Here is a 14,646-nt window from a genome sequence, read left to right as displayed (position 1 = left end):
TTTTTGGTTATTCTGTAATTATTGCATGCATCACTAATAAATATCCTAAAAACAAAAATATTTTCCATTGTGATGAATATAGATATCAATTATTGACAATAAAATGTATTGTTTTTGGTCAATTTTGACAGATGTTTGGGGGATTATTTTATGAGGCCAAGCTATTTCTACTTTGCTGTAGGCCTATACTGAATGGCTGAATACGTTAAAGCCAATAATCACTACAGGCTGATGGATGAACAAATAAAATTAAAACCTTATGAATAAATAGTATATCTCGCAAGATACTGTGTGATCCAAAAATAGTATTATTTAATAACATTTTTAAGTTTTTATTACATTTTGGGCATGAAATCCACACTTTCTGATGGGATCAGTTTAATCCAGGTTTTTTGGATCAAAGTGATCCAAATCCTACAAAAAAGGTCTGAAAAACCCAAAGTAAAGGTTTGATCCGGATCAAAACCAAGATTAGATTACGTGATCTAATCCGATTAGGTAATCCGTTTTTTCTTTTGAAAAACCCATTTTCAAGATTTGATCCAATCCCTTATCCAAAATCCTAGTGGATTACTTTTGAAAAACCGGGCCCTGGAGATTGTGAAATCCGGATTTGCTGCTCGGATTTGCTTTCACATGGCATTGCCATTTTCACAATTTTTTTTTAAATTTATTTATTTATTTTTTTGTATTTGCACAGAAAATAAAAAATTTAAAACAAATTTTTAAAATTTGCAATTTCAAGCCCACATATTGTCATTGTTTAAGTATTCATGGCCAAAAACTGTAAACATGATATAAACATATCTAGATGTATTATGTTTGAATTGACCTATGCACAGTTATTCAACTTGCGAAGGGAAAAAAAACAAACGTTTTTGTGTGTGTTTGAAAAACATCTAACTGCTTATAAGGTGGCATGGAGGCTCAGTGGTTAGCACTGTTGCTGCACAGCAAGGTGGTCGCTGGCTTCCTAGCGGGACCAAGCTGGGTCACTTGGCGTTTCTTTGTGGAGTTTGCATGTTCTCTCTATGTTCATGTGGGTTTCCTCCGGGTGCTCCAGTTTCCCCCACAGTACAGGTAGGGGAAACTGAATTGAAGAAGCCACAGTCTAAATTAGCCATAGTGTATGTGTGTGAATGTGAGTGTATAGGAGTTTACTTGGTTGTGACTGGAAGGACATCTGCTGTGTAAAACATATACTGGATAAGTTAGCAGATCTTTCCGCTGTGGCAACCCCTGATTAATAAAGGGACTAAGCCGAAGGAAAATGAATGAATGAATAATTATCTATAAATCAAGTCATCAAGTAGCCATATAGATTTGCACTGCCTACCCAAATTTAGCCTTCTTTTGGCCAGACGTTTAGAGTCTATTAGACAGCATTTAAACGTCTCATTGCTTGGTGAGATGTCTGAAGAACAAATACATGTGGCAGGGAAGTGTCTGTTATTTTAAATATTCATTTTCAGAGTGGAAATGTGATGTCATTTTACAGCTTAAAATGATGTTTATCATCAGCTGTTTTGTGTTGGTGACTTTTTTGACACGTTTATTGTGTCAATATGCAGCCTCTAGTCATCTTTTTAACTGTAAGAATAGCATGACACAAGAAATGCATTGCATACTTATCATACATGACAGAAACAAGATTCACAGTACTATGTAAATATGTGCTCTCCTAGAATTGTTTTTGTCAAATAATACTCTTCACAAGAGTTCAATTAATGCATATGTTTTATTGTTTGTTTTGAGAGGAGCCACCTCCTGCTCAAGATTTCCTGCCTCAAACAGCCTGAAACGTTCCTCTCAAGACAATAACATGTAGGGTGGCTGTTCTTCAGTTCTCCAGGTTGGTGTCCTAAAATAAAAACAGCAATTAGTTTATCAAAAGTGAATCCAAATCTAATATTCTCTAAGCTAACATCCATAGTCTTGTGTTTGAATTAACCCTCCCAAAATACTCTGCTTAGGCTTCATACCTTGAACCATTCGTGGAGAAGAATCTCTTTTAATTGAATCCGCTGCTCTGGCTTTTGCTGGAGACAGCAACTAATCAACTGACAGCATTCTGTGAAAAACAGTTGAAACATCTGTTTACCTTGAACTTCACACCTCCTTTGATGTTGCATGTAAGAGTCTTTGAAATAAAGAGCTTACCATCGGACAAGCCAGCTTTGGAGAAGTTGTTCTCATTGATCATGTGCAGTTCTTGAGGGTTGGGAAAGTCCTCACACACCAATACAAACAAGAGGATGCCAAGGGACCAGACTGTTGCCGGCTTCCCATTGTATTCACCCGTTTCCTCAAACTCTGGGGGGCAGTACTCAAGGGTGCCTAAAGGTAAAAGATTTTTGCATCAATTAGCATTTGTTGCTATAAATTCAGAATATCGTTTTTCACAGCTTAAGGGTTAATACATACCGGCAAATGTATCGTAGGGTAATTTCTTGAGAAGGTCTCCACACCCAAAGTCTATTAATTTGACTTTATGAGTCTCCTTGTTGATTAGTAGATTTTCAAGTTTGATATCGCGATGTAGAACACCATTGCGGCAGCACATGTATGCAGCTTGAGTTGCCTGCTGCATAACAACACGCGCTAAACCTTCACTTATGGATCCTCCATAGCTTTCTGTGAAAGCATATAGGTCCTCACAGGGTGAAGGGTATTCCAACACCATTATATAATGGTCCTCCTGGTCCTGCCAGTCCAGAAGCTGGATTATTTCTGGAACGCTGGATACTCCATGGGCGAGGATGAGAAGTGCAACTTCAAGAGGAAAGGGCTCTGAATGACCCGACTACAGGAAATACATTTTTTATGATGTTTAGATAGATATATATTTTATAGATTATGAATTGAATCATAATTTCACAAAATTTCGACAACAGTAGCTTGTCTTATGAGAAATCACTTACGATACGTATGTATTCCACATCTTCCGTCTTTGTGACAAATTTCACTGCCACCTAATAAACAAGAAATAAGCAAAGTGTATGTAAGAATGATTGTACAGCTAACATATTGTATTTGTTACTATTTATCCTATCCAGAAAAATGAAAGGCACCTTTAAGTCATCGTGTAGACGTCGCCCCTTGTACACAGTTCCAAAGGATCCTTCACCCAGCATGTCATCGATCAGATAGTGGCAAGAATTGATGACTATTAAAACAAAACCAAGGTTAAGTAATATGAAATATCAACCAGTGTAAAACAGGACAAAATGTTTTACTTAATCAGTGTACATTTTTTGAAAATGAGGTCTGAATGTTGAATAAATAAGCTTTAGTTTTACCTATTGCCAAAAATGTATAACTTAAGACTGGTTTTGTGGTCCAGGGTCACAAATGGAAACATTAAAATGGCCTGATATAGTATTGCAGGTGTGTGTGTGTGTGTGTGTGTGTGTGTGTGTGTGTGTGTGTGTGTGTGTGTGTGTGTGTGTGTGTGTGTGGTGTGTTTAAGGGACAGTCAACTTACCCTGACTTGTCATCTTTCCATTATTCTCTATTTGTTTTGAAACAGAGGCCTGTGTGCAGACTGGAGTTTGACCACCATTGATGCTCCAGTCTGACGTTGTGTGCTGTGAAATCTGAGGGAAATTGGCACTCCCCTCGGAAGCATCGGGGACTGGAATCTCAGTGGCATTGTTACAACAATCAGAAGTGGATGAGTGAAATGGAGGCTGGGTGACATCAATACTCCAGACTGACACGTTGTGTACCGGAGTCCGGGTAGCGTCAGTACTAAAATCTGATGTGGTGCGTGTTGGAGTTTTGATCACATCAATGCTCCAATCTGACATGGTGTGTGCTGAAGTCTTAGTAAAATCATTGCTCCACCTTGATGTGGTGCGTGCTAGAGCCAGGCCATCACAATAGTCATGACTAAGCAATGGAGTCTGGCTGATGTCAAAGTTCCAGTTGAATGAAGTCTGAGCAGTATTGCTGCTCAGAACTGGAGAACGGAGGACATCAGGTTGAACAGTAAGATGTGTCTTTACTGTTGGATAGACTTCAGGGTCACTGGCTGAAGGTTCCTGAAGATTGAGCTCTACAGTATGAATGGCCTGCTGTAGAGATCCGTCACCTGAAGAGGAGGAAGGTTGTACTTCAGGTGGTGCTGCAGTTGCCCCAGTGTCCTGAGCCTCTCCATCAACCTGAAGTGTACTATTTTTTTCAGCAGCTCTCAGACAGGAGAACCACCGCCACAACTTGAACCTTCTTTTCTTTTTACGGTTGGCCTCCTTTCTCTTTTTATTTTTCCCCTCACTCGCACTATCTTCACCTACGCCAACAGGATGTTTATGAGCTTCCACCAAATTGGTGAGCTGTGGCGGTGCATCGTGATGGTAAACGTGCACACGCTCAAAATCATTGTTTGCCTTTTTGCAACGACAATTACGTTGACCCATCGCTCAACTAGTTTAACCGCAGAATGCCAAAGTCAGAGTTGCATTCGCATTCTCTTAGCTATGATGTCACCGTTTCGAACATTCACATTCAATTCTAAATGTGACGCAGGCTGGGCCGTTTCTGTGGAGCGTTTCTGTGGCCATTTGAAAGTGCCATATTGTTTTTGCATAAAGTATATGCCTTATAATCAATCAATAACTGATCACACATACTCATAGCCTGTATGCAAGCGGCTACGCGGTAAACAGGCTAAACTTGTAAAACACCAGCGTTACGCCTTAATGAAATGAATTCTGCGTCAGTTTTACAACGAACTAAAAATTGAAATTAATTAAAATAAACAGTTGTAACAATAAAAATCATTGAAAAACATTTGTTTTTCACTATTTTACTTTTTTACTATTTTACTAAAAACCTATAGAAGACGAAACCTTCAAAAACTATACAAAAATAAGTAAAAACAAATAAATAAATAAGTTCATAAATAAATTCGTAAATTCCTGCATAAATAAAACAATAAATAAATAAATTGCATATTTATTTGCTTTATTTATGCAGGAATTTGTGGATTTATTTACTCATTTATTGTTATATTAGCTGTTTTATTTATTTATAGTTTTATTTATGCATTAATTTTTATATTTTTATTTATTTATGCTTTGTTTTATTTATGCAGAATTTATTTACTTATTTATTTATATATTTTCGTTTTTATCCATTTTTATTTATGCAGACATTTATTTATTTATTTGTTTATTTGCGTATTTATTTATTTTATGCCTGCATTCATGGATTTATTTACTCATTTATTTATTTGCGTATTTATTTATTAATTATTTTATTTATACAGGAATTTATAGATTTCAATGCTTATTTATGTATATATGCGCGTATTTAGTTATTCTTTTTTTATTTTGTTTTATTTTTGCAGAAATGTAAATGTATTCTCCAATTTCTTTATATATTTGCGCATTTATTCATTTTTTATTTATGCATGAATTTATGCATTTATTTACTCTGTCTTTTATTTATTTGCGCATTTATTCATTTATTTATTTATTTTTGCCGGTTTCGTCCTTCGTATAAACTCAGCATTCTTTTGATTTTGGATGCATGTTTTTTTTTTCTATTGACATAATAATGTTGCTCCCTTTTTATTCATTCATTCTTTATTGTACTGCGTGCGTGTGTATATGTTTCACTGGTAGTGTTGAGGTTGACATTTTGTATGGGTAAATTCTTTAATGAATGTATAAATGAATGGTTTGACTCGACCCTAATAAGTATGGCTGATATTTTAATCCTCATGCTTAAAATATCATCAGTGACTTTCACTTCTATTTTTTGATAGGCTACATGTTTATATACAGTATATTGCTAAATTGTTTATATCCATTCCCACATTGACACATTTACATTCTAGCAATCTCGTATTTTACTATTGTCTAGACAAACTTTTTTTTAAATTTATTTTTTTATTTAAACTTCAAATAACAAACAGGCATTTTCAACTTCCATTGTTAAACATATATAACATTATAACCAAGCAGCATATAATAAACAAAACAGTACAAATTAATAATAACATAAAAATAAACCTTAAATAATACAAAAGAAAATACATTACATTCAGAGGGGTCAGTCCATATATGTTGACAAAAGCTTAGAGAGCTTTAAGGCACCTGTTGTTTTTACTTGTTTTATAGATTTATATGACATATTGAAATCATTTTTAAATGCTTTGAAACAAGAAGAAACTTTAACAAATCTACATTTGTGTACATAAAATTTTGCTACAATCGACATATTATTACATAGAAATTCAACTTCCTTGTTTTTCATAAAAATGCCAAATTTCACAATGTGATAGTCAAACGCAGGTGTTACATTTTTAGTTATCAACCACTTATACAATCTGTCCCAAAAGGATTTGACACTGGAACAACTATAAAAAAAGATGTTCCTGTGATTCTATATCTTTCAAGCAAAAAAATACAAGCATTACTGTCTAAATGAAATCTTATTCTAAGAAATTTGTTACATGGATAGATGTCATCAATTGTTTTGAAATGTACTTCTTTCATTTTAGGTAACAAGGGAAATGACAGGTATCTTTTTCTAATATCAATAGTGTCCGCTTTAGAAAATCTCTCAGATAAAACTTTTCTTTTAACAGGAAGAGGAAAATATTCTTTTGTCAGTAGTGATCTCAAGACTTTGTTGTTACATTTAATATCCCAAAATGAATAATTATTTATAAACAAATCAACTAGTGTAGGTATTACAGAGGAGTATTGCACTATACCTTTAACTAAATTTCTCAAAGCTACAGGAATAGCTTTGACAACCAAAGAGAATTCTCTATGTGCACAATTACAATTGAATTTTAACTTAAAATGATCATAGCTCAACATATTACCATCATCATCCATTAAATGAATTACATTCCAAATTCCTTTGTCAAACCAGTCTTTAAAAAATAAAGATTTCCTCTCATGTAGAAAAACACACCTGTTATTCCAAATGATAACATTATGTGGAGTAAAATTGTGCTTGTACAACATCTTCCAATATAGTTACACTTCTGCATGAAAACCAGACAATTTAAATGGCAATTTTAGTAAGTCAAAATCACATTTTAGAAAAAAAGAAATTCCTCCCATCCTTTGAAAAATATGAAAAGGGATGCTAAACCATAAAGACGGTTCATCTTTAACAAAGCTTTGTAACCATTTTAACTTCATTACTCCATTTATAACGCCAAAATCAATAACATTCAACCCCCCTTCCTCTGATAACTTCACCAAATCATTTTTCAAAATAAATGTTGCTTATTGTTCCAAAATAAACTCATAATGAACTCTGTTAATTTGTTTAATACATCTTTCTGTTACACCTAAGCAATATGCTGGATAGATTAATCTTGATATTGCTTCCATTTTTGTTAATAATATTCTCCCAAAAAATTAAATATTTCTTTGTAACCAGCTACTTAATGTTTTTTTTTTTATTTTTCTGTACAACAGTATGAATATTATTATTTTCCCTGTCCCTAAATTTTTTTGTAATAGTTATTTCCAAGTATGTTATTTAGCTTTTAATTGGGATATTATACAATGAATTTTATGTATTATTGTGAAGAATTAGAATCTCACATTTTTTCAAATTTAAATGTAACCCTGAAGCATTAGAAAACAATGATATAGACTTTAAGGCAATCGGTATTTGATTAGAGTCCTTCAGAAATCAAGTTGTATCATCAGCTAGTTGTGTAATTAACAAGGATCTACTCAGAACATTTAATGGCTTAATATTGTCGTTATTTTTAATATACAGTGCTAATAATTCAGCAGCAAGTAAGAAAGAAGGGGGCTGACTGGATCTCCCTGTCGTATTTCCCTTCTGATATCAAATCTCTTTGTAGTACCCGATTGAAGTAAAACAGCACTTGTTATTTGTTATATTGTCAACATTGAAAGAATATTAATAAATTTTGTCCCAAACCCAAAATATTGTTGAGACTGAAAAACAAAAGGGTGTTCAAGTTTATCAAAAGCTTTTAGAAAATCCAGAAATAGTATTATACCATCATCCTCTATCAAATGTGAATAGTCTAATAAATCTAACACCATGCGAATGTTATTATGTATTAGTCGATTTAGAAGAAACCCAGATTGTGTATCACTAATAATTTTACCTATACCACCTTTAAGTCTACTAGCTAATGCATGAGTGAATATTTTGTAATCAATGTTAAGTAAAGTAATTGGTCTTAAATTATCAATAAGAGAGTTGTCTTTTTTTGTTTAGGTATTAAAACAATTATAGCCTGTTTCATTGTAGTTAGTAGTGTATGACTTTCTAAACATTCTATTAGTGCTTTAAAGAGCATTTCTCTCATATCATTCCAGAAAAAAGATAAAAGTTAGTTGCAAGTCCATCTTGACCTGGTGATTTACCTAAAGCCATTTTTTTAATAGCAGCATCAAGTTCTTCAATTTTTAAATCAGAGTCACATATCATTTTAAAATCTTCATCAATTTTAGGAATAAAATTATAGAATTTTTGAAGAAATTCTCAGAATCTTTCATGGAAAATGATGATGAATATAGGCTTTGATAAAATTTAAAAATCTCATTACTTATTTATTTTGGATCAGTTACAATTTTATTAATTGGATTTAAGGTGGTAATTGCATTTCTGTCTACTTTTTTCTAATCTACTAAAATAAGAGCTGTTTTTTACACCAACTTCCATCCATTTTGCTCTAGATCGTATAAATGCCCCTTGTGCCCTATTTAAGTAGAAATCGTCTAATTTAGTTTGTAATCTAATCATTTCCTCTTTATTAGGTTCTAATGATAGATCCTTTTTACAACAATCATTAATGTCTTTTATCAGCTGTTTTTCTAATTATTTTTGCTTATTACACAATATTTTACCATAATTAATTGAGTACATTCTCACTTTATCTCATCATTTGTCATAATTGAATATAAGATTTTTTTTAACCATGTCACAAAAATATTCTTCTTTTAACAAGTTTGCATTAAAGTTCCAATATTTTTGCCTACATGTTCTTTCAGAGCCTGGGATCAGTGTGACAGTAATTACACAATGATCAGTTGTAGGAGCTGCAGAGATTTTAGCTTGCAAAACATATTTAAAAAATTTCTTGGGTTACCAACCAAAAATCTATTCTTGATTTACAATTTCCATTGGGTCTAATCCATGAATATTGCCTTATTTCAGGATTAACATGATTCCAAACATCTATTAGGGAAGTATTAATACAAAAATTTGTAATACATTCATTTCATAATGACCATATTTGTTGGAAATCTATCCATCCATTCATCAGGGACACAAATAAAGTCACCAACATATTTTCAGTTGGGAAAAATGTTTTCAACTCTCTAATAGTTTCTGAAATGCATTCAGCAACATTTTGTTTTTATATTGACCATTATATCCGTAAACATTTAGAAGAATCAGTGGAGTACCTTCAATCATCAAAACTGCAGCAATCCAGTGTCCATCCTTATCTTCTTTCACTTTAACTACTTTACCAGGACAGTTATTCAAGCATATGACTACGCCAGCAGATCTATAGTTCCATGACTAAACAGTATAGTATCACCCAGAGGTGTGGACTCGAGTCATGTGACTTGGACTCGAGTCAGACTCGAGTCATGAATTTGATGACTTCAGACTCGACTTGACAAAATATAAAAAGACTTGCAACTCGACTTGGACTTGAACATAAATGACTCGGACTTTCACTTGGACTTGCGCCTATTGACTTGTAAAGACTTGCTACTTTCTATAAAAAGCCCAAAGATAAAAAGTATGTTGACAGAACGCTCTATCTCTGCGTGTGTGTGCGTGTGCGTGTGTGACAGAGAGCATGCACGCATACTTTCGACCACTAGCGCTTTGTGGCGCACTTCCGTGTTTTTGCACCAGCGGGAAATTTGAAGATGCCATTTTCATTCTGACTCGGAGAGTGAAATAAACACATCTGCGATCTGCTCCTTTTGTTTTATTCAGCGGATTTACAACATCTGTCAAAGATAAGAGACTTTACTACTCGCAATGTGTTACTGTTGTGCAAAAGCATTGTTTTACTGTTGTGCATAAGTCAATGAACTTCAGTTTTTTTTAAACCAAATTTACCCTCTCCTGATTTATTTCATATAATTATGAATGAACATGGCTGTAATTTATGTTTTTGCACTTGGTCGTTTGTGTCAATGCGCATATTATGTTTTATTTTTGTGTTTTGCCCATCCTCTGACAGTATTTTCTAACTATTTAATTAGTAGTAACATTAATTACATTCCATAATAACTAGATATATAATTTATTTTTAAAGCTCTTAAAACTGTAAAAAAAAGTTTTTTGTTATTTTCTGGTGACATTTTGCAATAAGGTTTCTTTAGTTAATCTATGTACTAACATGAACTAATAATGAACTATACTTATAAACCTCTATTAATTATAGTTTAACATTTACTATTGCATTATTACAATTTAAAGTTATGCTTGTTAACATCAATGTTAATGCACTGTGAGTTAACAAGAATTAACCAATAATTTTATTTTCATTAATTAAAGCATAAAATAATGAATACTGTAATGAACTGCACTGCATTGTTTGTTCACATTAGTACATACATAAACTTAATTAATTAATACAACCTTATTGTAAAGTGTTACATTTTTCATATTTTGGATTAATACTATTAATTTTATTTAGTATTTAAAACCTTAAAGTTATTTTTATTATTGTTGATGTTATGCCTCTTAGCAATATTTTAGTCCTGTATATGGTTTTTAATAAAACATTTTATTGTGAGATTGTAATGTAATGCATCTATATTGTTGAATTTCTGTTTGTTTGTTTTTCTGTATTTCCCCTTCTATATTTAAGGCTTATCTACTATTTTTAAAGTACTTAAAACCAACCATCTAATAAAAAATACAATTAACAATCACATTTTGTTTCATGAGTGTCTTTGTTCCTGTTTTGTAGGACTCTTATTTTAACAGATTTCATTTGGAAACACTTGACTGATCATTCAATTAAAGTTTTACCTTTATTATTCCATCACTCAATGAGATAATTTAATTGTGAGTTGAATTACTCCATTTGTAATTGTTTTTAAATAAACTAAAAACGAAGACTTGTTTTATTCAGTTTGTTGAATGTGAACTTCTCTACTTTACATATTAAAATATATTTAAAACCACTATGAATGTATTTAAACTAATATTTAAATTTATATAACTGTTTCATTGTGGGTATTTCTATTTTAATTTATTTAGCACATTTATTGGCTATTCAAACATGAAAACAAGTTTTAGATACTTTGTGGCTCTAATAAATGGTTAAACATAACAATATCCCTGCAGAAAAATCCAGCTTAAACCAGCCTAGGCTGGTAAGCTGGTTTTAGCTGGTCGACCAGGCTGGTTTTAGAGGGGTTTTGGTCATTTCCAGGCTGGTTTCCAGCCATTTCCAGCCTGGTCTTAGCTGGTCAGGCTGGAAACTGACCAGCAAAATCCAGCTAAAACCAGCTTGACCAGCCTGGTTTAAGCTGGACATAACTGGTTTTAGCTGGTCATCTCCCAGCCTGACCAGCTAAGACCAGGCTGGAAATGGCTGGAAACCAGCCTGGAAATGGCCAAAACCCCTCTAAAACCAACCAACCAGCCTAGGCTGGTTTAAGCTGTTTTTTCAGTAGGGATTTTTGACAAAATGTTCTAAAATGATTGTTTACAAGTGCCTAAGTGGGATTTGAACCCCGTTCTTTATGAAAAGAAAGAAAAATCTGATTGGCTCTGACATTACTTTCACTAGTGGGCAGGTACTTCAATCTATAAATCAATAAATACTAGTGTTTTTGAGAGTTAGGTATACTGCCTATGTTTAAGCCTAGTATTATTTACAAGTTGTTAATGAATGCTTCAGCATACTGTAGTATTAAGAATAGTGAACTGATAAAATGAAATACAGAGTGTAGTTTTACTACAGTAAAGTGTGGTGAATTGTAGTATAATATACCATATACTGTAAAAAAAACTACAGCACTGGGTCATTTGTTTATATTACACTTGTGTTACCATAGCAACTACAATATGACCCCAACAGATTAATTAAAGTACTTTACAAAAAAGTACTGTACAAAACCCTGTCCATGCCAATAGATGTGTTCAGGGGCCCTGTGGGTCAGCTTTTCCTCAAAATGAAGAGGATGACATGGAAAATGTCCTCCACAATCTCATCAATAATGTGGAAGACAGCAGAGACGTGTTCACTTTATTTTAGTTGCCATGATAAAATGGGATTGATAGTGAGATTTATTTAAAGAGTGAATAGTACAGTAGGCTATAATGCCAAATCAAGTTTTTCCTTATTTTTATCACAGTTACATTTCTGCTTGCGTTAGTTATATTTTTGTTTAAATGTTTTTTATTTGATTAGTATGGTGCACCTTTTGGATGTTTAATAAATGTTTGTAAAACAAAATGCATTCTTTACATCCAACCTCTATTCTCTGTGTCTTTAAGTGTTTGAAACTGGAAATATCTCATTATAAAACATACAGCCAAAATGTTATGGTTTATTAGATAAAAAAATTAATATGCAAGTCTATTTTAGTATTTTGGTTATTGTTAATAAATAGTGCCTCAATATAAATCATATCAAAAAGAGCAAAAGGAGGAAACACAAGACACAAATTCTATATATAATCTCTGAGAGCGCGCAGGAAAATGTGTGCGTGAGCAGTGCATATTTGAGAGCGAGAAAATTTGCGCGTGAGCAGCGTATATTTGAGAGCTCGCAAGCAGTTTTGTCCACAGAGGAAATCGGTGCACGAGCATCACACAAGGTAGAGAGCAAAGTTCTTCATTGTTATGTGAAGAAAACAGCGTTGTTGTTTGTATGAAGTAGCCTACTTCATTTAGAATATGTGCTACCATTTTACATTGCTGCTAGACAGATTTGCATCTCAATCTCTTCAGCACACACGAGATTCAATTGACAAAATACCAAGTTCACTCAATTTTACTTTGCAGCATACAGGAGTTGTTGGTCTACTGCTGCCTCATTGAGGTTGTTTATGTAGTTTTAGTTAATCACAAGTTGATCACTGAAGACATAACATAACACAACTAAACGTAATGAACTAGACAGCAGTAGACCTGCAATTTCTGTGTGATGTGAGGCAAAATGGACTCTTTTTTTGGTGGAACTCGTTCTTGTGCAATATGCTGTGTAGACGAGACACAGGACTGTTCAGCACTTTTTCAGAAAATTGCATTTGTATTTTTATATATCTGAGCAATGTTCTTTCATTAAAAAAAAGGTTTGTTTAATAAATACAGATCCTACAGCCATACATAATCTGTTTAAATTTTATTTTTCTGTTAAAAAGACTCGAAAAGACTCGAAAATCAAACTATAGGACTTTGGACTTGACTTGAGACTTGTTGCCTTTGACTTGGGACTTGACTCGGGACTTGCCTGTCTTGACTCGGGACTTGACTCGGGACTTGAGGGCAATGAATTGAGACTTACTTGTGACTTGCCAAACAATGACTTGGTCCCACCTCTGGTATCACCCCATTGGTTTCTCCAGAAGGTTGAGTCCTCTGCGCTGGAATGTGTCTCTTGTAAAAATATACATTGTGCCTGTTGTGAGTCTGACAGGAGTTCAGCTCCGGCACCCCAGTCGAGCCGGAGCTGAACTCCTGTCGGACAACATCTCCAGATTACTTCGCACCATCTGACTAGCAGGTAAAAATTCACAGAACTCACATTATAGCCACCTAGACTCTTGTTCACCCCACTTAAACATCAGTAACGCATATCTGGCGAATCCTATAGAGACTGTGTCTGTTCCTCGTATTATTAGATTAAGAAATAAACGTACTGTGTGCTCCAGAAAAAATCTAGTAAGAATCAAACCAGAAAAACCAGTAGAAAGTGAAAATACAAATTTCGTAAAACTTGGTCTCCTAAACATCAGGTCACTTGCACCTAAAGCACTTATCATAAATGAAATAATAACAGAAAACAATCTTAATGCACTCTGTCTCACTGAAACCTGGCTGAAACAAAATGACTATATTAGCTTAAATGAAGCAACTCCTCCAGGATTCTTATATAAACATGAGGCTCGTCAAACTGGTCGTGGTAGTGGAGTTGCATCAATCTTTAGTGATTTCCTTAATATTAAACAGAGAAACGGACTTATGTTTAGCTCCTTTGAAGTATTATTGCTTAATGTTCAGCTTCCAGATACTATACAAAAACCTATGTTATCTCTCGCTTTAATCACCATATATAGACCACCAGGACCCTATGTCAAATTTCTAAAAGAATTTTCTGATTTTATTTCTGACTTACTAGTCAAAACTGATAAAATGCTAATTGTAGGTGACTTTAACATCCACATAGATGACGCTAATGATACATTAGGGCTCGCGTTTATGGATTTAATACACTCACTTGGGATAAAGCAAAACGTTGTGGGTCCAACCCATCGCTTAAAGCATACATTAGATCTAATTCTGTCTTATGGAATCGAGGTTATTGACGTAGACATTATACCACAAAGTGATGATATTACAGATCACTACCTCTTACTATATAAGCTATGTTTACCTGAAATCAGCAAACCCGCTCCAATACTCCGCCCTAGTAGAACTATTGTTCCG

At 33.7% G+C, this 14,646-nt stretch overlaps 1 protein-coding gene across 1 annotated transcript; it reads right to left on the bottom strand.

Annotated features, from left to right (window-relative positions):
* Positions 1–1,719: 1,719 nt before the first annotated feature.
* Positions 1,720–4,606, bottom strand: LOC792997 (novel PIM family protein). The gene is made up of 7 exons (XM_087304533.1): positions 3,485–4,606; positions 3,072–3,166; positions 2,922–2,972; positions 2,425–2,803; positions 2,161–2,337; positions 1,983–2,071; positions 1,720–1,861 (listed from the first exon to the last, which is right to left on the bottom strand). The coding sequence occupies exons 1-7, from the start codon at positions 4,416–4,418 to the stop codon at positions 1,841–1,843; spliced, it is 1,746 nt and encodes a 581-aa protein (XP_087160659.1). The 5' UTR covers positions 4,419–4,606; the 3' UTR covers positions 1,720–1,840.
* Between the last annotated feature and the right edge of the window lie 10,040 nt (positions 4,607–14,646).

This window comes from Danio rerio, chromosome 22, assembly GCF_052040795.2.
Source record: "Danio rerio strain M-AB ecotype USA chromosome 22, GRCz13ab, whole genome shotgun sequence".
Lineage (NCBI taxonomy): Eukaryota > Metazoa > Chordata > Actinopteri > Cypriniformes > Danionidae > Danio > Danio rerio.
This window is presented reverse-complemented; position numbering and strand designations above follow the sequence as displayed.

Bases quoted from the DNA above. Each gene is read 5' to 3' on its own strand.
- LOC792997 (XM_087304533.1), bottom strand. From the start codon at position 4,418: ATGGGTCAACGTAATTGTCGTTGCAAAAAGGCAAACAATGATTTTGAG. The intron at 2,973-3,071 runs GTGCCTTTCATT...CTTGTTTATTAG, and splicing joins GTCTACACGATGACTTAAAG to GTGGCAGTGAAATTTGTCAC. The intron at 2,338-2,424 runs GTATGTATTAAC...TTTTACCTTTAG, and splicing joins ACCCTACGATACATTTGCCG to GCACCCTTGAGTACTGCCCC.